The sequence below is a fragment of the Stegostoma tigrinum genome, chromosome 13, assembly GCF_030684315.1.
Source record: "Stegostoma tigrinum isolate sSteTig4 chromosome 13, sSteTig4.hap1, whole genome shotgun sequence".
NCBI classification, from domain to species: Eukaryota; Metazoa; Chordata; class Chondrichthyes; order Orectolobiformes; family Stegostomatidae; genus Stegostoma; species Stegostoma tigrinum.
In genome coordinates, this window is record NC_081366.1 from 73,247,262 (window position 1) to 73,270,974 (window position 23,713).

A 23,713-nucleotide genomic window follows, 5' to 3' on the forward strand; every position below is an offset into this window, starting at 1 on the left:
CTGTTTTCAATTATTTGGACAAAAGTTGCCTTATGTGCAATGCCTCTTGTGTCCCACTTCCTAAATTACTTTGGATTTGCTGCTGAGCACTATAGTGTTTTCCATTTATTAATCCAAATTGTTTATTTGTTGTGGATGGATAATTGCTTGCACATGTCTTTCCACATTAATCCATACATTGTACTAACCTTCATAATAGGTTAGTTTGCCAAGACAAGCAAATACAAACACCACACTTCCATGTGTACAAAGTTATTTCTCTTTTTTCTCTGTGACTGTATGAAAGGCAGCCCGAGACAGAAACACTGTTTCGGGCTCAAACCATCTTTTAACTGGTGTTACGGCCTACAACAGGCTCCACTTTAAGAAATGGACATTAATCAAACTGATGGGCAAGAAACCTGATAAATTGCCCATAGTGTTCAGGGATGTGTAGATTAGGTGGGCTATAGGGGGATGGGTCTGAGTGGGATGCACTGAGGGTCAGTGTGGACTTGTTGGGCCGAAGGGCCTGTTTCCACATTGTAGGGATTCTATGATCTATGAAAACCATCCAAAGTTCTGAATTCAACATTGGTCTGTAGGTAACAACCATCTGCTCTGGTATTATTCAGTACTCTAGCACTGCTGCCTCACAGCTCTAAGGACCTGGGTTCGATTCCAGCCTCGGGTGACTGTCTGTGTGGAGTTTGCACATTGTCCCCGTGTCTGCGTGGGTTTCCTCCGGGTGCTCCAGTTTCCTCCCGCGGTCCAAAGATGAGCAGGCTAAGTGGATTGGCCGTGCTAAATTGCCAGCAATGTCCTGGGATGTGTAGTTTAGTTTAGGTAGGCTATGCGGGATGGTTCTGGGTGGGATGCCCTGTGGATCGGTGTGGACTTGTTGGGCCGAAGGGCCTGTTTCCATGCTGTAGGGGTTCTATGATTCTAAAGAGGGGTAAAGTGATTTACCAGGATGCTGCCTGGACTGGAGGGCTTATCTTATGAAGAGAGGTTGACTGAGCTCGGTCTCTTTTCATTGGAGAAAAGGAGGAGGAGAGGGGACCTAATTGAGGTATACAAGATAATGAGAGGCATAGATAGAGTCGATAGCCAGAGACTATTTCCCAGGGCAGAAATGGCTAGCACGAGGGGTCATAGTTTTAAGCTGGTTGGTGGAAAGTATAGAGGGGATGTCAGAGGCAGGTTCTTTACGCAGAGAGTTGTGAGAGCATGGAATGCGTTGCCAGCAGCAGTTGTGGAAGCAAGGTCATTGGGGTCATTTAAGAGACTGCTGGACATGCATATGGTCACAGAAATTTGAGGGTGCATCCATGAGGATCAATGGTCGGCACAACATTGTGGGCTGAAGGGCCTGTTCTGTGCTGTACTGTTCTATGTTCTATGTTCTATGTTCTATGATATACAAGCATAGAAAGTAGCACCTTCAGGATGTTTGGGGTTTAGAAACAAAGTTTAAGAGTGATTGAAAATGGAGAAAAATGTTTCTTCCTTTTGACTAGCTTGGCAGAGAGAAGACATGTAATTGATTCTCAAGGAATTGACTGGCCGAGTTAATGTACACTCAAAATGCGTTCATAAAGTACCAGCATGAAGCTCACAGAGAGGGTCACTGTCAATTCTACACCACAACCACTAGAGAGCACCACATCCTTAACTTCTCATTAATCCTGACCTGCTGGAGCACCATGAAAGGAGCTCGACAATCTGCCAATCAAATGAGGCTTGTTATTCAGAGAATATAGCTTTAAACATACCAAATTAAATTCAAAAATCTGCATTTGAAAACAATAATTCAAGATTCTCCTCCAAAAAAATGGAACAGAAGCAGCTGAATTCAGGCAAAATACCTTCTGAGGTGCTGACTTAGTAAATGAGAGACTAGAACTAATTCTTAGAACCCCTACAGTGTGGAAAGAGGCCTTTCGGCCCAGCAAGTCCACACCAGCCCTCAGAGCATCCCACCTAGACCCGTGCCCCATAACCCACCTGATCTACACATCCCTGAACAATACATGCAATTTAGCACGGCCAATCCACTGAGCCTGCACATCTTTGGACTGTGGAAGGAAACTGGAGCTTTTCTGGGTTATACATGGTTGAAACGAATCAAGTTGTAGCCACTCACTCAAATTCTGCACTGAGACATTTCCGTAATGTCTTGATCAAAGGAAGATGCACAAACAATATTGCTTGCCATGTCATCTCGTACACATGAGGACATCATTGCTCTTTCATAGTTAAAATATGTAATAAAATAATCAAAAAATACGAGCGCCCAGCAGATGTTGTACAAAACTTTCATTCATTTAGCCTCATTTTCTTGCAGAGTGAGACAAAGCAACAAGTTAATAGAAGGGTTCAGAAGATTAAAGTGTTCAATCAGTTTACTTCCTTCTGCAAGGTATGGGAGCGAGGTTCAACCATAGAAGATGGAATAGGTGGGCAAACCTCTTACAAACCTTCTTGCTAATTTTGTTCATACACAGTGAAATGGAACAGGGTGTAAGCTCTGACTACTTCTGAATACAGAGATAGTAGGAACTGCCAATGCTGGAGAATTTGAGATGACACGGTGTAGAGCTGGATGAACACAGCAGGCCAAGCAGCATCAGAGGAGCAGGGAGACTGACGTTTCGGGCCTAGACCCTTCTCCAGAAATGGGGGAGGGGAAGGGAGTTCTGAAATAAGTAGGGAGAGAGGGGGAGGTAGAAGATGGATAGAGGAGAAGATAGGTGGAGGAGAGATAGGCAGGTCAAAGAGGCTGGGATGGAGCCAGTAAAGGTGAGTGTAGGTAGGGAGGGGTAGGTCAGTCCAGGGAGGATGGACAGGTCAAGGGGGCAGGATGAGACTAGTAGGGAGGAGAAGGGGGTGGGGCTTGAGGTGGGAGCAGGGGATAGGTGGGAGGAAGGACAGGTTACGGAGGTGGGGATGAGCTGGGTTGGTTTTGGGATGCAGTAGGGGGAGGAGAGATTTTGAAGCTTGTGAAGTCCACATTGATACCATTGGGCTGCAGGGTTCCCAGGCGGAATATGAGTTGCTGTTCCTGCAACCTTTGGGTGGCATCATTGTGGCACTGCAGGAGGCCCATGATGGACATGTCATCTAAAGAATGGGAGGGGGAGTTCAAATGGTTTGCGACTGGGAGGTGAAGTTGTTTAGTGTGAACCGAGTGTAGGTGTTCTGCCAAGTGGTCCCCAAGCCTCCGCTTGGTTTCCCCAGTATAGAGGACTCCACAACTGGAACAGGAGATGTGGTATAGCACATTAGCAGATGTGTAGGTGAACCGCTGCTTGATGTGGAAAGTCTTCTTGGATGGGTTGAAGGGGGAGGTGTAGGGGCAGGTGTAGCACTTCCTGCGGTTGCAGGGGAAAGTGCCAGGTGTGGTGGGGCTGGAGGGGAGTGTGGAGCGGACAAGAGAGTCACGGAGAGAGTGGTTCCTCTAGAAGACAAATAAGGGTGGGGAGGGAAAAATGCCTTTGGTGGTGGGGTCAGATTGCACATGGCAGAAGTGTCAGAGGGTGATGCGTTGGATCCGGAGGTTGGTGGGGTGGTACATGAGGACGAGAGGGATCCTGTTTTGGTTGTCATTGCGGGAATGGGGTGTGAGGGATGATTTGTGGGATATACAGGAGACACGGTCGCAGGCGTTCTCGACCACTGCGGGGAGAAGTTGCGGTCCTTGAAAAACGAGGACATCTGAGATGTACAGGAGTGGAATGCCTCATCCTGGGAGCAGAGGCGACAGAGGCGAAGGAATTGGGAATAGGGGATGGAATTTTTGCAGGAAGGTGGGTGGGAGGAGATGTATTCTAGGTAGCTGTGGGAGTCAGTGGGATTGAAATGGATATCGGTTTCTAGGTGGTTACCTGAGATGGAGACAGGGAGGTCCAGGAAGGACAGAGAGGTATTAGAGATAGTCCAGGTGAACTTAAGATTGGGGTGGAAGGTGTTGGTGAAGTGGATGAACTGTTCGAGCTCCTCGTGGGAGCACGAGCCGGCGCCGATACAGTCATCAATGTATCGGAGGAAGAAGTAGGGTTTAGGGCCAGTGTAGGTATGGAAGAGGGATTGTTCCACGTAACCTACAAAGAGGCAAGCATAGCTTGGGCCCATGCAGGTACCATCTGGTGAACATCTGGCATAGCCATTCACCACCAGATTGAACTGGATCAACTTGCATCTTTCTCCAGTTTCTGTCCTATTTCTTTTTGTAGCCTCTCTGAGCTCATCTTGTCCATGTGACCCACCTCATGTTCACCCATCCTCCCCTCCTGGCCTGTATGACAGTTGACATTGTTTATGGCTTTTCTCTTCAGGAGTCATTACTTAAATCTGTCATTACACCTCTCCTAGAAATACAACCGTGGGCCCCTATGCCCTTCCAAATAATGCCCTATCCCCAACCCATCTTTCTTCTACAAAGTCTTTGGGACTTGTTCTTGCCTCGCAAATCTGTGTCCATCTTTCTCACGACTCAATATTTGATTTCTTCCAATAATATTTTTCCAACCTTGGCACAGAGTCGAACCAGTCTTTACAGTCACCGGCAATGTCCTAGAGGTTCCTTCATGGCCCAGCTTGACCTGTCCGCAGTCAGACACAGCTGGTCACACTATCTCCTTCAATACTTCTCCCTCTACCATCCATCTGGGTGTCTCGCTCTCTCTCAAGTGGTTCTGTCCTTAACTCTGTAATTGTAGCCAAAGAATCATTAGCAACATCTTTTTTTCCCTGTTCTTGCACCAGAGCTTCAGATGACCGCTGTCCCCTTCTTATTGACTGGCTGACAAAATGAACAGATGATCATCTCTTGCCTGACATATTGTTTTCTTTGGAGACCTTCATAGACTGGAAATGGCAAGTTTGAGATAATGTGTAGAAAGTTAGCGGCAACGGTTAAGTTGCAAACTCAAAGGTCTTCAGAAGATGAGATTGGAAGGGAGGGATGCACAGAGAGAGAGTCAGAGAGAATGAGAGAGAGAGCAAGGCAGAGAGTGAAAGAGAGAATGAGAGCAAGAGAGAGAATTCCAGAATATGGGGCCAAGAAAGATGAAGTTGAGCGAAATGTAGTGAATGGGTTAGGAACTTGACAAGGTAGGGCAAACGCTGTCTTTTTGTTGGAATCTGGGGCAATGCCATGGAGTTATTACTTGTTTGTGAAGACTCAGATTTATGGGTCAGATTTGTGATAACAGCTTAAAGGCGTTTACTGTACCTGAGGACGTGGGCAGCAAAGTTTCAGACAAACCAATGTTTTCATATCAATGCTGAGCAATTTTTTTTAATCAAGAGACTGATAAACATTTGGTTCACATTCATATTGCATACAACTGGCTTCAGCTTAAACACACAGCTGGAGGCCGAGTAAGAAACCACGTTGAGGCAAGACTAATACAGAGATATTTTTGATGCCAAACTTAGATCTTAGGGCTTCAATGTTGAATTGAAGCAATCTCAGCATTGTCATTATTTTGCACTTCAACCTCAGCATCTAGTCAATTGAGTTAACTGAGCCTGAGTTAGAAATGGGGTCCAAACAGCAGAATTCAATGAAAATAGAAGTGTGAAATCACAGGCACATTGCCTAAGAACACAGACTGCATACTCACAATTTATGATGTACTTCCTGTGACTGCCAGTCCCTGCTAGGAGTGTTGGAGCACAAAATTACTCCTGGTAAGTGCGAGCAAACGTTAGTTCTCTACCTACCTAGGAGGCTTCACCGTAGGAATTGGAGATGGCTATTAGGAGTGGAATATGTAGAGACATGGAAAATATGAAGAGTGGACCATTCAGCCCTTCGAGCCTGCTCCACCATTCATTTTGATCATGGCTGATCATCCAACTCAATAGCCTGCTCTGTTGTCTCCTCGCCATTGGGGATGCCCTTCCTGCAACTACCCTGCCCAGTACTGTCAGCATTTAACAGGTTTCTCTGAGATTCACCCCGTCATTCCTGTGAACACACAAAAAATTAAACCTAAACAACTCCACCTCTCTTTATGTCAGTCCCATGCATCAGCCTGATAGACCTTTGCCACACAGTTGCCATCGCCAGAACATCAGTCCCCAGATAAAGATATGATGTCTCGGATCGTCACTGCTTTGAGCTGGTAACTTGTCATCTTGCCTGAGCAACTTCGCTTGATGCCTATGCCCAACACACTGCAGGATCTTCCTGTACTTATTTCAAATGTCATTTCCTCAAAGAATTAGACTGTAAGCAATCATGCAACTCTACCTTTTCTGCCAGGGACAGTACCGTGCTCGCCTGGATAATTGCCACTTGCTCCTCATTTCTCAGATTCTAGGAAATAAAAAAATGAAAATTAAATGTTGACATATGGAAAAAAAATGCACATTGCACAGATAGATTAACAGTGCTTTGTTTGTTCCTTCATGAGATGAGAGAATGACAAGCGACGCTAACGTTTGTTACCCATCTCCAACTGGCCATCAGCAAATGTTGTTGACCTGCCTTCTGGAACTGCTGTAATCTATGGGAGTCTGGATATGCTTCAACACTGGAAATGGATATTGCGGATTTTCATGGAGTGACAATGAAAGAACACTGTTTGGATCCAAGTCAGAAGTGTGTGTGGCTTGGAAAGGAACCTACATGTAACTGTGTTTTCATGTATCTGCTGTCTCTATCCTTGCAGGTAGAGGTTTGGCAGGAGCTATCAAAGGGATCTTGATGGTGGCACAGTGGCTCAATGATTAGCAGTGCTACCTCACGCCAGGGAACTGGGTTCCATTCCACCTCGGGCTACTGTCTGTGTAGAGTTTGCATATTCTCCTCGTTCCTGTGTGGTTTCCTCCACGTGCTCCAGTTTCCTCCCACAGTCCATAGAGGTGCAGGTTAGGTGGATTGGCCATGCTAACTTGCTCATAGTGCCCAGGGATGTGCAGTCTAGGCGGATTAGCCATGGGAAATACAGAGTTAGAAGGATATGGTGCGCCAGGATGTGATCCTCTTCAGAGGTCGGTGTGGACTCAATGGGACGAATGACCCGTCCCTAAACTGTAGGGAGCCTATGATTCTATAAGTTACTGCTGTGCATCTCGTAGATGGTACACGCTGTTGCCACTGTGTGCAACAGAGGGAGCAGATGTTTTAGGTAGTGGATAGGCTGCCAATTAAGCACATTGCTTTATGACTCAGTTTCTTGAGTGTTGCTGGAGTTGCATCCATCTCGGCAAATGGTGAACATGCCATCCCAATTCTGACCTGTGTCTTGCAGATGGTGGTCTGGTTTTGGGGAATCAGAAGGTGAGTGCTTCCAGCTCTTTCAACTACAGTGCTGACCTAATCAAGTTTCTGGTCAATGGTAATTGCAGGAAGTGAGTAACAGTTAGAATAAAATTCAAGATGGCTTGTTGAGTGCAATTCAATTATAAACTGTCTGATGTAAAGCGACTGAACTAGAGTCATTTGTTTAACATCAGAAATTGATAACTGGACTACAAGGCACACATTTCTCTGACTGAATGCACACTGCAAACTGCTCCTGATCTTTATTGCAGGTTACTGGTGGCACAGTGGTCAGCAGTGCTGCCTCGCAGAGCCAGGGTCTCGGGTTCGATTCCACCCTCAGGCAGCTGCCTGTGTGGAGTGTGCATATTCTCCCTGCATCTGTGTGAGTTTCCAGCAGGTGCTCTGGTTTCCTTCTGCAGTCCAAAGATGTGCGGGTTGGGTGGATTGGCCACGGTAAATGCAGGTTTACACAGATAAGGCAGGGCTGGCTTGGAGGGTCAGTGTGGACCTTATGGGCTGAATGGCCTGCTTCCAGCCTGCAGGGGTTCTATGAAGTTAGGACTGGAGATATATCTCCCCGGTATCACTTGCATGTGGTGCTATTGCACGCATCATACGGACAGAAAGGGAACGTGCCCTGCTGGAACATAATAGGCTTTTGTTTAAACTGAAGCAGACATCAGGCAAAACTTCATCCCCAGCACACAATGCTTTTCAAATGGAAATACATCAATAGCTGGTTGCAGCATATAATTAAGAATCATCATTACAGTGACAACTGTTTTGTTGCTGTGGCTACACCCAGCAAATCTAATTTCCCCTTCCAGCATTAGCTGAGTGGCAAGATTTAAATGTCCCAGCTGGCAGCTGCACACGCATCTAAATACTGGAAATCCAGGCACTGTTCTCATCGTCAATTCACACCTCATTAAGGAATTATGAGCTGGCATCCAATAGGGTGACTAATCAGGCACTTTACAAAAGTAGATCCTCTCTCTCTCTCTCTCTCTCTGTCTCTTTCGTGGATGCACATACACATTGAGCACTTTCCCATTAATGGTGTAATAACTAGCAGGGTCTTTCCCGGCAGTAGCGGCGAAATAATCCGGCTGAGAACCCTTCCCGTTTCACTCCTTAGTGCAACACTCACATGCCAATGCAAGTCCAGCATTTAGCAAAGGCCCCAGTGTAACCTGCCTGCCTGCTTACGCAGGGAAGCACATGATGTGTAAGAGGTCATTCCTGGACCCGTTACAAAGTGAGGCACTGCGGAGAAGACAAACAGTTTCTCACAGAAAAGGAAATAGGCATACAGGAATTCTCTTCACTTTAATACAGTTTCTGTATGGCAACCACAGCTGGGAAACTGGGCTCATTCCAACTCTGTCAGCATTAAGAGACCCAAAGATGGGAGAAGAATAGATCTGGTTGAATAATAAAATCATAGACTATCCTATCAATTGACTGAGTTGGCTCTGGAGACTAGTGAAGGCCCTTTTGTCTCTCTTTGATGTGGGGGTACTGGTGTTGGAGTGGGGTGCACAATGTTAGATGTCACGTGCCACCAGTTTGTACTCTGACAGATTTATTTGGAATCACATGCTTTTGTCAGTAAAGCTTTTGCTCACGTTGGCCTGAAATTTCAGAGCGGCAATCACTTACCACCTTTGCGGTGACTGTAGACAAGGTTCCTTCACACCCTTACCCCACTCCGAGCCAGTCACCGAGCAGCTGGACTGGTCATTCAGGCCCATTCAGAATGCAAACCATGGTCCCACTTGATACACAGGGCTGCAATTGTCATTCTCTCATCTGAAGTGGTCAACTGGTAGCCTGGACCAAGAGGAATCTGAAGACAAGTTGTCCACAGATTTAAGAGCCTCTGCCCAAAAATGCCAACAGGCTATCCATCCATGGAGCACATCTCTTACAAGTTTGACCTTGTTTATAGCTGACATCTGCGCACATCAAATGGAGTTAGTGAGGAGTGTTGATGAGGAACACTATCTATAGCTTTGCAGCTCAGACAAGTGGGAGGTCTCCAGTTTTTGTGACTTTAGTTCCAACTATATTATGAATCAGCAGTGCCTTTACTCGCTGACCAATGAGATGAGTGTGTGATTGTAACAAGGTCAGCTAGATGGATCTCACAGAATATGGAGCTCCCTGATTTGGGGATGCTAACCTATTCCAGTCAGGGGGGCGTGAGTGACAGATAAGAACAGGAGTGTCAGAGGCTCTGTTTCCTTTGTGAGCCCATTCTGAGGAAGCTCAAATACTACGCACATGTAAATAAAGAGGGGCTTTACAGGCCTCTGTGGAGTTATTTCACATGAGTTGATATCAATGAAATGTAAGTTCATGTACTAATAACAGAAAGAAAGACTGGATAATTCCATCATAAAGACAGCCTACATAGAAAAGCTGCCGTGAAAAGATTTCTCTAAAGTTATAAAACCCTGAGAGAAAAGCAACACTTACCCCATTGTCTCCCAGTATGTCCAGCTGTTTAATGAGGTCATGAATGGAGACGTCCTGTAAAATAAAATGATTCCAGACATATTTATTAGGTTATTTGTGACAACGCACAAACCGAATAACATCAATTTAATGAGAATATGTTGTAGGAGCTATGCCACAGGACATATTGAACAGCTGGCTTACTGTGGAAATGGATGACGAGAATCCGAAGGGGTGGATAGTGTAACCTTGTGCGTCCTGATTATAACTACCTCTTTTCCCCATTCTCTGTCTCACATTCCCTGCTGTAAGGCTCTCCTTAATACCTACCTCTTCAGTCAGGCTTCTAATCATCTGACCCAATAACTCATTATGTATCTTCGTGCCATACCTTGTTTCAAAATGCTCCTGTGAGATTTTTAGTTGTTACATTAAGCAGGCTCTGGAAACATAATTTGCTGTTCACCAGCAAACCTGCTGTCTTGGTCATGAGAAGACCTTACAAACTATTCAAGCATTCAAGCATGTGCTGGTGGTAACTGTGGCTGGGAGACAGATTACACTTTTTAAATTGTCACAAACATACAGAATGCCGGCGAATTTGAGAACCCAGTGTTAAGGTGGGCTGATTCTGTGGCCCTGGACTTGGATTTAAAGCCAGCCTGCACTATTATGATAAAAGTCTCATCTGTTGGCAGCCAATTCCTCATGATTCAGAGTCCCAGAGCATGCAACATTCACATTTTGATTCTAATTCCCAGTCTTAGGTTGGTCACAAGGGTGCCCAACAGGAGATGTGAAATGATCCCATGGAATCACTTTGGAAATTGACACTGGTGACAAAATATAGTGCACCCTTTACTTTCTAACGTATGTCATTTCTAAGCAGTCAACGGCACTGCTAATCAGATTTTTATGCCTTGCTGCTTTTGGTAGCTCTCTTCCTAAACACGAGAAATCCTGGGCGTGAGTCTCAGCCCAGAATTTGCACACAGGATCTGAATGATATTTGAGTGAGGTTATTCAGGGAATGCTGCTTTGCTGAAGGCAGCATTGCTCTGTCACTCTGAAGAAAGCAGTTTGGATACCCCATGTGAGAAATGTCCAGGTTCGAGTTGGTGTTAAAATTAATTGTATCATTTGAAGGGGAGCTGAGGGTTCTCTAAATGACCTATCAACTCAAACTCTGAAAAACAAACCAGTTGGTCATGAGTGCGTTAAAGTAGATCCTGTATTTGTTTACAAAATAACATTGAATTCTGAAGTACAAAGAGCTATGATAAAGGAGCTGTGTTAGTGTCTTTGTTTTATGTTCTGCCTTTTGAAAAGGACAAAGTTAATTGATAAAGAAGGCTATTAAACATCTGTAGATGATTTTGTATTTTCCATCATTATCTCCTAAACTATTAATGTTACAATCTAAATTTGCGGAGCCTGTGTACTGCTGAAGGGATTTATAAAATCACCATCTGTAATACTTCTATACAACTGGAAGACATTGGAAATTTGACACCAGTTCCTTAGTTATGGTTCTTGTTTGGTTTCAAGTCGCAAGAACACTCATGGACACATCTATTAGTAATTCAATCTTAACAAAAAATAAACCTTATCTACCACTACAATTTTAAGTGTTCTTGACATCACCTTGTAGCAACTATTTTACAATGAATTACGAACCAACACTTAAGGGTCAAATGTCTGTACTACGAAGGCAGTTTGTAAATTGACAATCTTCAAAATTGGCAGTTTTTTGTATCCCAGGAACCTACAGGACTTCAATTGTAAGCTGGAAAATGAAACATAATTATTCAGAGATATGGGCAATGATGGATTGACTCTCTGAATACATTTAACAAGAAATAGCTGGTGACAATAAATCACATAATGCTGTGTGTTTGGTGATATTGATCTAATTATCTTGGAACTCACGTGGCCAGCTGATAACAAATTAGCAATCTTGATTCTAATACATGTAGATTAGCCACCCCACGTCCATTGGGAATGGGATCCTGAAAACCGCTTCAGCAGGTTAGCTATTCACTGAAGATGCAGAGATTTTTCTGAATCCAAGTACCTTACATTGGTAATAATAAAGTGTGGAATTGGAGGAGCACAGCAGGCTAAGAAGGGTCCCGATCCGAAATTTCAACTTTCCTGCTCCTCTGATGCCCTCTGGCCTGCTGTGTTCCTTCAGCTCCACATTGTGTTATCTCTGACTGCAGCATCTTGCTGTCCCTATAGGTGTTCATCAGTTACTCATGAACCCAGAATGTGGAATCAACCCAAGATTTAAAGGTGAGTGTGGGGGGGAAAGGATTATATTATTGTCAAGGGTGAGATCTTTGTACCATAGGAAGTGTGTATTTAGGGACAAGAAAGGGACTTGTAAGCATCACAGGGGGCAGGATCTTTCAGCCATGCAGACAGGAACATACTTCTTAGAGAATTCGTTAGGACGAATAATGCTTGAAACTAAAGAAAGTTACAGCCAGTAGCCTATATGGGTTTCAACTGAAATTGAAGGGAGCAGTTGTATGGTGAGCAGTTAAAAGAAAACCGAACTCTGCCAAGTTGTAAGCCTTAACCATTTTACCCCATCAATGCTCAGGATCTGGAAACAGAACATAACCAGGAATGTCTGGGTTCACCTATCTACAGCAGTACAGAACAATTAGAACACTGAGGGTAGATTGGTACTGAGAGAAGTAAAGTGTCATTCTCTTAGGGAACAATAGACAGATCAGTTCACCAAATCTGAACACCCTTCAGCTCTACCCAAAATTGAGTGTCATAATTCATCTCAAAATAGTCACTACAAGGTGAGGTCAACAACATTTAAAATCATAGATGTAGACAAGGTTTATTTTTTGATAAGATCAAATTACTAATAGTTGTGTCCATGAATAGCATTTAAGTAAAATCTTGATACTGAGCAGAATATACATCTAATTCAATTCTGTTAAGCCATGTCAGTGAAACAGAATGACATGTAGCCTTGCAGTTCAGATATGCTATTAAATTCCTAGAATGACTGAGTGGGATGCCAAGTGGCTGTGCAATTGTTGGGTCTTATAATTCCTTACCAAACTAGTACGCAAGGATGGTAGACAACAAAATGTGAGGCTGGATGAACACAGCAGGCCAAGCAGCATCTCAGGAGCACAAAAGCTGACGTTTCGGGCCTCGACCCTTCATCAGAGAGGGGGATGGGGTGAGGGCTCTGGAATAAATAGGGTGAGAGGGGGAGGCGGACCGAAGATGGAGAGAAAAGAAGATAGGTGGAGACAGTATAGGTGGGGAGGTAGGGAGGGGATAGGTCAGTCCAGGGAAGACGGACAGGTCAATGAGGTGGGATGAGGTTAGTAGGTAGATGGGGGTGCGGCTTGGGGTGGGAGGAAGGGATGGGTGAGAGGAAGAACAGGTTACGGAGGCAGAGACAGGTTGGACTGGTTTTGGGATGCAGCGGGTGGAGGGGAAGAGCTGGGCTGGTTGTGTGGTGCAGTGGGGGCAGGGGACAAACTGGGCTGGTTTAGGGATGCAGTTGGGGAAGGGAGTTGGGCAAGGATGGTAGATAGTTTTCTGCTAATGTATTGACCCAGATTGCTATTAATCTGTGGGGAATATAACATGAAGCTACATAACCCTAAGCATTTGCGAGACGGGACCCATCATTTTGTGTATCAACTCTCTGCTACATTAATCCAAGATCCATCCCATTACACTGTTCTCTTTCCCTTCACACTGTTTTGTTTCACAGATTTATAGTAATGACACATAGCTGCCATTCCTACTAACCCAATGCAATGCAGGCTAAGTGACCCGCACATGCGGATCACAGAATACAAGCACAGATGGTAACCTTCCTCCCTGTTCTGGCTCCTTGACAGAGCTATCCAATTAGCCTTCCCCACGGACTTGTAGACTCCTATGCTCTGGGTATTAATTCAAATTCCTTTTCAAAGTTACTGCGGAATCATCTTCCACTGCAATATCACAAAGTTTGTTCTCAATCCTATCAAGTTCCAATGTAAAAAAAATTGTTTCTGAATGTTCATCAAAGATATTTCATTAGTATTCCCTTGTTCCAGACCATTTTTACCATTGAAACATTTTCAACTGAAAATACCTTGTAATTTGGAACACTCACTCAGACTCACTCTCGACATTTTCATCTCCTTTGTGAGTAACCTCAGTTTTCTTAAGTCTCTCCGTGGTAAAACAAATAAGTGCAGGACCTGTATTACTAAAAGTAGGGCCATGAGAAGAGTTGGAGAACAGTGTGACCTAGGGGTTCAGGTATGTAATTCTTTTAAGTTTACATCACACATAGAAAGGGATTAAGAAGGTATTTAGCATGCTTGCCTTTTTTGCTAAAATCTGGGAGTACAGGAGCTGGGATGTTATGTTGAAGTTGTGCAGGACATTGGAGAGGCCTTGATAACAAGGTGTGGAGCTGGATGAACACAGCAGGTCAAACAGCATCTTAGGAGCAGGAAAGCTGATGTTTTGGGCCTAGACCCTTCATCAGAAATGAGAGGCCTTTTCTAGATTTCTTTAGTGCACAGCTCTGGTCACCCTACTATAGTGAGGATATTATTAAGATGGAGAGGGTTCAGAAAAGATTTGCCTGTTTATTACTGGGAATAGAGGGTTTGAGTTACAGGGAGTGGCACTGAAGCATAGGAGGCTGAGGGGTGACCTCATAGAGGTGTATAAAATCACAAGGGGCATAGATAAGATGAATGGCAGGTGCCTTTCCCCTAAGGTGTGGGATTTGAAAACTTGGGCACATGTTTTTAAAGGTGAGAGGAGAAAGATTTGACGAGGACATGGGGCGTGGGGAGGCAATTTTTTTATTTTTACACACGGAATGGTTTGTGTGTGGATTGAACATCCAAAGGAAGTTGTCGATGTGTTAAATGTTTAAGAGATTTAGAAAAGTACATGAATAAGAAATGTTTGGAGGGACACAGGTTAAGTGCAGTTAGGTGGGACTAGTTTAGTTTGGGATTATGGTTGGCATGGACTGGTTGGACCGAAGGATTTGTTTCCATGCTGTATGACTCAGTACTTCAATAACTCAGCTCCCTCAGCCTCAGTACCACCCTTTCCAATCTCTTGATGCGGTATGTTCACAATTGAACACAGTGGGGTTGGATTTAGATGCTCCCTGAGTGGAGTGTTTTTTTTAATGGAAGAGGTAGCTAACATGTAATAACGGGAGGGGGGACCTACCCAGTCTGCCACCTCCACATTCACCCCCTGAGATGCCCCACATTATGCAGAGGGTGGCTGGGAGGCAAAATTGGCAGCCCACCCACCATTGATAAAAAGTAAATTAGGGTCAATCGAGCAGGTTAAAAGCTTCATTTACTGCAATATAATGCAGGTGGAGGCCTAATATGGTTGGCACGGGCAGCCTGGCTTTAAAGAAGGTGTTTCAGAGGGCACGAAGGAAAGGGGTGATATACCATATCCTTTCCATGTACTGGAATGTCCTTTGCAGATCTGGGATACCCACACACCCTCTAAAAATAGCAGTCCACTTCATCCTTCCCTGGCTGGGCCTTAAAATCCATTCCCTAAAGGTGGCTTCAGTCGAGGATCAATTGAGCCTTTTTTTTGGGGGGCTGCTTATAATCACAGCAGTGTACGCTACCTAGCTCTGGGTGCGACAGATACTGCTGCAGATCGGCCAGTCAGGCTCAAAAAAGTGGAACAGCAAAGGGATGCTTCAGCCTGAAACACTTGCAGATCAACTGGAGGAAGGTACGAGGGAGATGTCAGAGGTAGGTTCTTCACGCAGAGAATGGCGGGCATGTGGAGTGCGCTGCTGGTAGATACTTTAGAGGCTTTTTAGTGACTCTTGGATAGGCACAAGGATGATCATGTAATGTAGAGTATGCAGGGTAGTTTGGTCTTAGTAGGATAATAGGTCGGCACAACACTGTGGGCCAAAGGGCCTGTGCTATGCTGTACTGTTCTACGTTCTATCAAGTTTCCTTGACAGGCTGCTAACATTCCTTCTGCTGGACAGATAATCTGTACCTCCTGCCCTGTTAAATGTTGCCAGAAAGGCCAGTTCATCAGACTTAACCAATCTTTTATAAACAATGAACAAAAACAAAGTTGCTGGAAAAGCTCAGCAGGTCTGACATCATCTGTGAAGGGAAAAAACAGAGTTAACATTTCGGGTCCAGTGATCCTTCCTCAGGTACATAATATGATAAGCATTTATGATAAACAACCTGGCTTTTGGACTCTACTTCTGAAGATGAAGAATTCACACGCTGTTTTGAAATTGCATTGCCACGTTCAAAGATTCCCATGCATCAGCCCCTCTGTTGTTATCCCTTTAAAATCACCACAGATAACTTTGACAGCAGCACCTTCCAAGCCCATCTGGAAGGACAAGGGCAGCAGATACTTGGGACCATCACCCCCTGCAAGTTCCCCTCCAAGCCACTCACCATCCTGTCTTGGAAATATATCACCATTCCTCAGTATCGCTGGATCAAAACCCTGCAATTCTCTCCCTAACAGTATTGTGGATCTGCTTACAACACATACATTTTATTTGAAATCTCTCTCCATTGTTTACACAAAAGTGCCTCACACTATGCTTCTCTACATTCGTTTTAATCGTCCAAGGGTCTACAATTTCACCAGCGACAGTAAGAACTGCAGATGCTGGAGAGTCTGAGATAACAAGGTGTAGAGCTGGATGAACACAGAAGGACAAGCAGCATCAGAGGAGCAGGAAGGCTGATGTTTCGGGCCTAGACCCTTCTTCAGAAATCAAGGGTCTAGGCCCAAAACGTCAGCTTTTCTGCTCCTCTGATGCTGCTTGGCCTGTTGTTTTCATCCAGCTCTACACCTTGTTATCTGTTATTTCACCACCCCCTTTATGTTCTTAGCACATTGGCATGCTATGCTTTCTACAAACTTTGAAATCATGCTTTGTACACCACAGTCCAAATCATTTTCTTTTATTTGCTCATGGGAAGTCAATGTTGCTGGCTGATTATCATTTATTGCCTATGCCTTGTTTCCCCTGTCGAGGTGTTAGTGAGCTGCCTCCTTGAATTGCTGCAGTGTACGTGCTGTAAATAGACCCATAATACTATTGGGGGAAGAATTCCAGGATTTTGATCCAGCAACACTGAAGAAACAGCGGTACATTTCCATGTCAGGATGGTGAATGGCTTGGGTGGGGCAGCTCACAGTGGGTGGTGTTCCATTGTATCCCGCTGCCCTTGTCCTTCTCAATAGAAATAGTTATGAGTTTGGAAGGTGCTGTTGAAGGATCTTTGGTGAATTTCTGCAGTGCATCTTATAGATGGTGTACACTGCTGCTATGGACCACCAGTGGTGGAGGGAGTGGATGCCAGGCTGTGAGATGGCAGATTGCTCTGGGGTACATTCTGCTGTTGATGGCCCTCATTGGCTCATGGGTGCCCAGTTTAGAGTTGTCTGATCTGTTCAAAGTCTATTCTATTATGCACTGTGATGGTGCCACACAACATGATGAACAGTATTCTCAATGTGAAGGGAGACTGTGCGGTGGTCACTTTTACTGAGGCGGATGCATCTGTAGCTGGCAGGTTGGTTAGGAGGAAATCAAGTATGTTTTTCCCTCTTGTTGTTTCCCTCATCACCTGCCGCAGATCCAGTCTAGCAGTTATGTCCTTTAGGACCTGACCAGCTCAGTCAGTAGTACTGTGGCCAAGTCACTGTTGGTGGTGGACATTGAAATCCCCCACCCAGAGTACATTGTGTGCCTTTGCCACCTTCAGAGCTTCCTTCTACTGTTGTTCAACATGGAGGAGTGTTGATTCATCAACTGAAGGAGAATGGTATATGGTAATCATCAGGAAGTTCTCTGGCTCGTGTTTAATCTGAAGCCAAGACACTTCCTGAGGTCCGAGTCAATGATGAGGACTCAGTGAGTAAATCCCTCCTGATAACTCTGTCTGTTCTGCTGGTGGGACAGAACATGTCCAGGGATGGTGTCTGGGACATTGTCTGTAAGGTATGACTCCATGAGTGTGGCTATCAAGTTGTTGCTTGACGAGTCTGTGAGACAGCTCTCCCAAATTGATCGCTACACTCCAGATGGTAGTAAGCAGGATTGTTCTGGGTTGATGGGGCTGTTTTTTTTTCAGTATTATAATCTAAATGAACAGTGGTCCTACTACCAATCCCTGAGAAACCTTACTATATACATGCCCAAACCTGAAGAATAAACAAACACTCACCACATTCTCTACTTTCTGTCCCTTAGCCAATTTTGGATCAACACTAACACAACCACTTTAATCCCAAGAGCTTCAATTGTTTGAGATGTTTCCAACTGATTGAGTACAGAAGCCAAAATAGATCTGGCACTCTCTACAACTGCTTATAAGCTGTACAAATTATAAGTCTAACAAAAACAAGGTTAATATGTAAAAACGTACAAGGTGAACACTGTTTTGATGAGTGTGTCACCTTTATTCAAACTTAAAACAGTAAAGGATTGTACTAATATTGTTAGAAAAGGTCAGGAGCCTGGCTTTGGAATAGATTGCTTGCTGACGCAAGGGGTGATCTGCAGACTTTCAAGAAAAAGCAAGAACTAGTTCCCAGTAAAAACTGAAAAGCACTGCAGATGCTGTAAATCAAGAACAGAAATAAAGTTGCTGGAAAAGCTCAGCAGGTCTGGCAGCATCTGTGAAGGAGAAAACAGAGTTAACGTTTCGGGTCCGGTGACCCTTCCTCAGTACACTGATTCTGAGGAAGGGTCCCCGTACCTGAAATGTTAACTCCGTTTTCTCCTTCACAGATGTTGCCAGACCTGCTGAGCTTTTCCAGCAACTTTGCTTTTGTAACTAGTTCCTAGTGTTGGAAATATGTGACACAACACACAGAACCGGTCTGTGCAATCCTCTTTACCAGTTTGATCAGCAGAAGCAACAAGGTGTAGAGCTGGATGAACACAGCAGGCCAAGCAGCATCAGTGGAGCAGGAAAGCTGATGTCTAGGGTCTAGGCCCGAAACGTCAGCTTTCCTGCTCCTATGATGCTGCTTGGCCTGCTGTGTTCAACCAGCTCTACACCTTGTTGTCTCGAATTCTCCAGCATCTGCAGTTCCGACTATCTCTGATCAGCAGAAGCAGTTGGACAATGGATTTTCAGAGTGCATTTCTCTTCGCTGGTCCTGGATTTTGTTTCTCACTGATGACACAGCTGCCAGGAGGGAGGGAAAGAGATGTAAATAGTGACTGGGCAGGATGCTTGCAACATTACAAGTTTCAGACAAGTTTGCAGGATCAGTTGTTTTGTTCTTGCCTGTCAATTCTATGTAAAATGTTTATTCAATTGTGGCTCGCAGGCATCACTGGCTGGATCAGCATAAATTCACCATCACTAATAGTCTTATAGAAAGTGGTGGTGAGTTACCTTCTGTCATGTGGTCCATATAGTCATTAAGTTTGCATTACACAGGGTGGCTAAACAGGTGTTTAGCACATTTGCCTTCATTGCTCATGGCTTCTGTGAGTATAGGAATTGGGAAGTCATGTTGGGGCTGAGCAGGTCATTGGTGAGGCCTCTTCTGGAATAGTGTGTCCAGTTCTAATTGCCTAGTTATAGGAAGGTTATTATTAAATTAGAAAGGGGTCGGAAAGATTTACCAGGATGTTGCTGGATCTGGAAGGTTTGTGTTATAGGAAGAGACTGGATAGGCTGGGAGTTTTTCTTTGGAGTGTAGGAGGTTGGTAAGTGATCTTATTGAGGTTTATAACATCATGGCAGTACAGATAGGGTTAATGGTAGGCGGATTTCAATCTAAGTGGCATATTTTTAAGGTAAGAGAATAGAGATTTTACAAATTCATGAGGGGCAACTTTTTTTTAACATACAGGGTGGTTTGTGTGGAGTGAACTTTCTGAGGGAGTGATGGGTGTGGGCACAGTTACAACATTCAAAAGACACTTGGATAATTACAGGAATAGAGATCCAAAGAACTGCAGATGCTGTTAATCAGGAACAAACATACCTCCCAGGTGAAGCCACACTTCACCTGCACTTACCAGAATTTAGTCTACTGCATTCACTGCTCACAATTTGGTCTCCTCAACACTGAGGAAACGAGGTGTAGACGGGGAGACTGCTTCGCAGAACATCTATGTTCTGCTCATAACCAAGGCCCTGAACTACCCGTTACCTACCACTTTAACACACCACTGTGGTCCCTAACCGATTTCTGTGTCTCTGGCTTGCTCCAGTGTTCCAGTGAAGCTCAGCACAAGCTGGAAGAAACACATTTTTCGCTTGGGGTCCCCGCAGCCCTCCGGATTCAATATCGAGTTCAATAATCTTCGGGCCTAAACTCACCCATGTCCTAGCCCCCTACCCCACACACCAGATCTTGTTATCACATAGCTTGTCATTACACACTATCTATTTTTAGTCACAAACAGTCTCCATTAACAGCTATTCACCTTCCCAGACTGATTGTTATCGACTCCTTTGTCTATCCAACTGCTCTTCTCTCTCTTTGGGCTCTATCCTCTCATTCATTCCCTACCACATCCTCCTCCTGTTTTCTGCATATAAACCAATGTTTTCCCAGTTATCATTAGTCCCTCAGAAATGTTAACTCTGATTTTTTTTTTCTTCACAGATGCTGCCAGACCTGCTGAGCTTTTCCAATTACATGTATCAAAAGGTTTGGAGGGTTATCGGCCAGGACCAAGCAGTTGGGGCTAGTTTAGTTTGGGATTATGTTCGACATGGCCTGGGTGGACTGAAGGGTCTATTTCTGTGCTGTATGACTCTATGGCTCTCTATGGTATACAATCAGGGACGTCGCTTCATACCAGCAAGAGTGAAGGAGCAGAGATATTGTTCCGAGTTTGGATGGAAAGATACTTGTCAGAATTCTCTTGCATCTGCTGCTCTCGCTGATCAAGAAATCAAAAGTTGGAGTAACAAGGTATGGAGCTGGATGAACACAGCAGGCCAGGCAGCAGCAGGAAAGCTGATGTTTTAGGTCTGGGTCTTTCTTCAGAAATGGTTTGGAAGGTGTTCAATCTGTAACCCACCTGGGAGGCTATCAGGTCAGCCACACTGGAGCTCGACCATCATCATCGTCAACACTGGAAAACTTGGTAGGGACTGCACATTGTAAGGAAACTGAGGTAAGGGTCAAGTCAAAAACATGATACTTCCTGAGCAGATCATCATACACAGGATGGCATTTCAGGATAGCAACGCCCAGGAGCTAAAGCCTGTACACACTATTAAAGAGATCTCAGCATTTCACTGACATTTGTAAGGCACATGAGCACTGCTACAAGTACATGCCTGTCTATTATTCTCTTCACTTTAAACTGGCCTACAAGATGTCAGATGTTCACAGATGCACATTTTCATCAATCTCAGTTATGAGCTGTGACATAAGAACTTAAGAACCAGAAGCAGGAGTAGGTCGGTCATGCCTGCTCTGCCATTCAATAAGATCATGGCTGATCTTTTTAAGACTCAGCTCCACTTACTTGCCTGCTCACCATAACCCTTAATTCCTTTACTGTTCAAAAATCCATCTATTTTTGCCTTAAAAACATTCAGCATTGTTTCACTGGGCTACGCGGCCTAGTTCTAGCTTCATCCACCAGTGGAAACAACCTGCCTGCTTCTATCTTCACTATTCCCTTCATAGTTTTATATGTTTTCTGTTAGATCTCCCCCTCCCTTCTAAATTCCAATGAGTGTAATCCCATTCCACGCCAAGTCTCCTTATAAGGCAACCCTCTCAACTCTAGATTCAACCTAGTGAACCTCCTCTGCATCCCCTCCAGTGCCAATACATCCTTTCTCAAATAAGGAGACCAAAACTGTACACAGTACTTCAGGTGTGGCTTCACTAGCACCTTGTACAGCTGTTGTATGAGGCCACACCTGGAGTACCGTGTACAGGCCCAGTGAAATTAGAGAAGGCAGACATCATTCAGAACCATGTCCAAGCCACTCACATCCTACAGTTATGATTTCAGTCTGCAGCATATCTCAGGTAGGATGAGGCCTACATTGGCAACATCCTTATCCCGAATCCAGGAGGACTGGGTTCTAAACCACTTTTTCCAGTAGTGTGCAATTGCATCTCTTACCAGGTGGATTAGAAAATATCTGGAACAGGCAGGCAGATGGAGGAAGGGACATTACGCCCATGTCAAGTGGGATGAACACTTTTGAAGGTCATGACAGAGAATACAACTCAAGGGACTAAGCATGTTGCCGGGAATAGGTAATCCCAAAGACTGCAGGAACCAAATCAGTAAATTAGTAGTGTTCCCTTCTTCCAGTGTTCACACTAATGTCTCACAAGCATTTGGAAAATCGGTGAATTTGAAAGCTGATGTTATACACAGGTTGGCAAGCTTTCCTGGACATGGCAGCACAGCGGCTCAGTGGTTAGCACTGCTGCCTCACAGCATCAGGAACCTGGGTTCGATTCCAGCCTCGGGGGACTGTCTGTGTGGAGTTTGCACATTCTCCCTGAGTCTGAGTGGGTTTCCTCTGGGTGCTCCGGTTTCCTCCCAGAGTCCAAAAACATGTGGATTAGCCATGGGAAATCAGGGATGGGCTAGGGCTGGGTCGGATGCTCTCTGGAGGGTCAGTGTGGACTCAGTGGGCCAAATGGCTTGCTTCCACACTGAAAGGTTCTATGACTCTGTTTGAACATAGCCAGGACTTGAAGTGAAACAAAGACATAAAGTGCTGGAGAAAACTCAGCAGTTCTGCTAGCATCTGTGGAGAGAGAAAGCAGAGATAATGCTTCAAGTCCTGCTTCAGAATTTTGCTTTGTTCTAATGTGATGAAAGTCTATCCATGGTTGATAGGAGGTACATTCTCATTACGAATTCCATAAAACAAAATGCACATTTTAGTGAGATAGTTGGAACTGCCGATGCTGGAGAATCTGAGATAACACGGTGTGAAGCTGAATGAACACAGCAGGCCAAGCAGCATCAGAGGAGCAGGAAAGTTTGACGTTTTGGGCCGAGACCCTTCTTCAGAAATGGGGGAGGGGAAAGGGATTCTGAAATAAATAGGGAGGATGGGGGAGCCCGATAGAAGATGGAATAAGGAGAAGACAGGGTGAGAGGAGACAGACAGCTCAAAGAGGCGGGGCTAGAGCCAGTGAAGGTGAATGTAGGTGGGGAGTTAGGGAGGAGATAGGTCAGTCCAGGGAGGACGGACAGGTCAAGGGGGCGGGATGAGGTTAGTGGATAGGGATGGGGGTGCTGCTTGAGGTGGGAGGAATGGTTAGGGAGGCAGGGACTAGCTGGGCTGGCTTTGGCACATGGTCGGGGGTGGGGGAGATATTGAAGCCTGTGAAGTCCACATTGATATCATTGGGCTGCAGGGTTCCCAAGTGAGATATGAGATGCTGTTCCTGCATCTTTCGGGCGGCGTCATTGTGGCAATGCAGGAGGCCCTGGATGGACATGCCGTCCAAGGAGTTGGTGGGGGGGGGGTGGAGTTTAAATGTTTTGCGACTGGGAGGTGCAGTTGTTTGTTGCGAACTGAGCGTAGGTGTTCTGTAAAGCGGTCCCCAAGCCTCCGTTTGGTTTCCCCGATGTAGAGGAGGCCACAACGGGAACAGCGGATACAGTATATCACATTAGCAGACGTGCGGGTGAACATCTGTTTGATGTGAAAAGTCTTCTTAGGGCCTAGGATGAGGGTGAGGGGGGAGGTAAATGGCAGGTGTAGCACTTGCTTTGGTTGCAGGGAAAAGTGCCGGGGGTGGTGGGGCTGAAGGGGAGTGTAGATTTGAGTGATTCTGTTCTGTAAGAGACTGAGAGCCCCACACACGTTGTTCTAGGCCTCACTTTCTAGACCAGGCTTTTTCCTGCCTTGTATCATTCAGTAATGCTAAGTGGGTCTATTACCATGCAGAAATCAAACTGGTGACAGCAAAACTGTGACTGGAGAAGAAAGATGACAC

At 45.0% G+C, this 23,713-nt stretch overlaps 1 protein-coding gene across 1 annotated transcript in view; it reads right to left on the reverse strand.

Moving 5' to 3' along the window:
- The window catches only part of LOC125458353 (janus kinase and microtubule-interacting protein 2-like), a 252,037-nt gene that overhangs the window by 33,742 nt on the left and 194,582 nt on the right, over positions 1-23,713 (reverse strand). Inside the window, 2 exon segments of the mRNA XM_059650780.1 lie at positions 6,242-6,307; positions 9,740-9,793. Of these exon segments, the coding sequence (XP_059506763.1) occupies positions 6,242-6,307; positions 9,740-9,793 (120 nt within the window).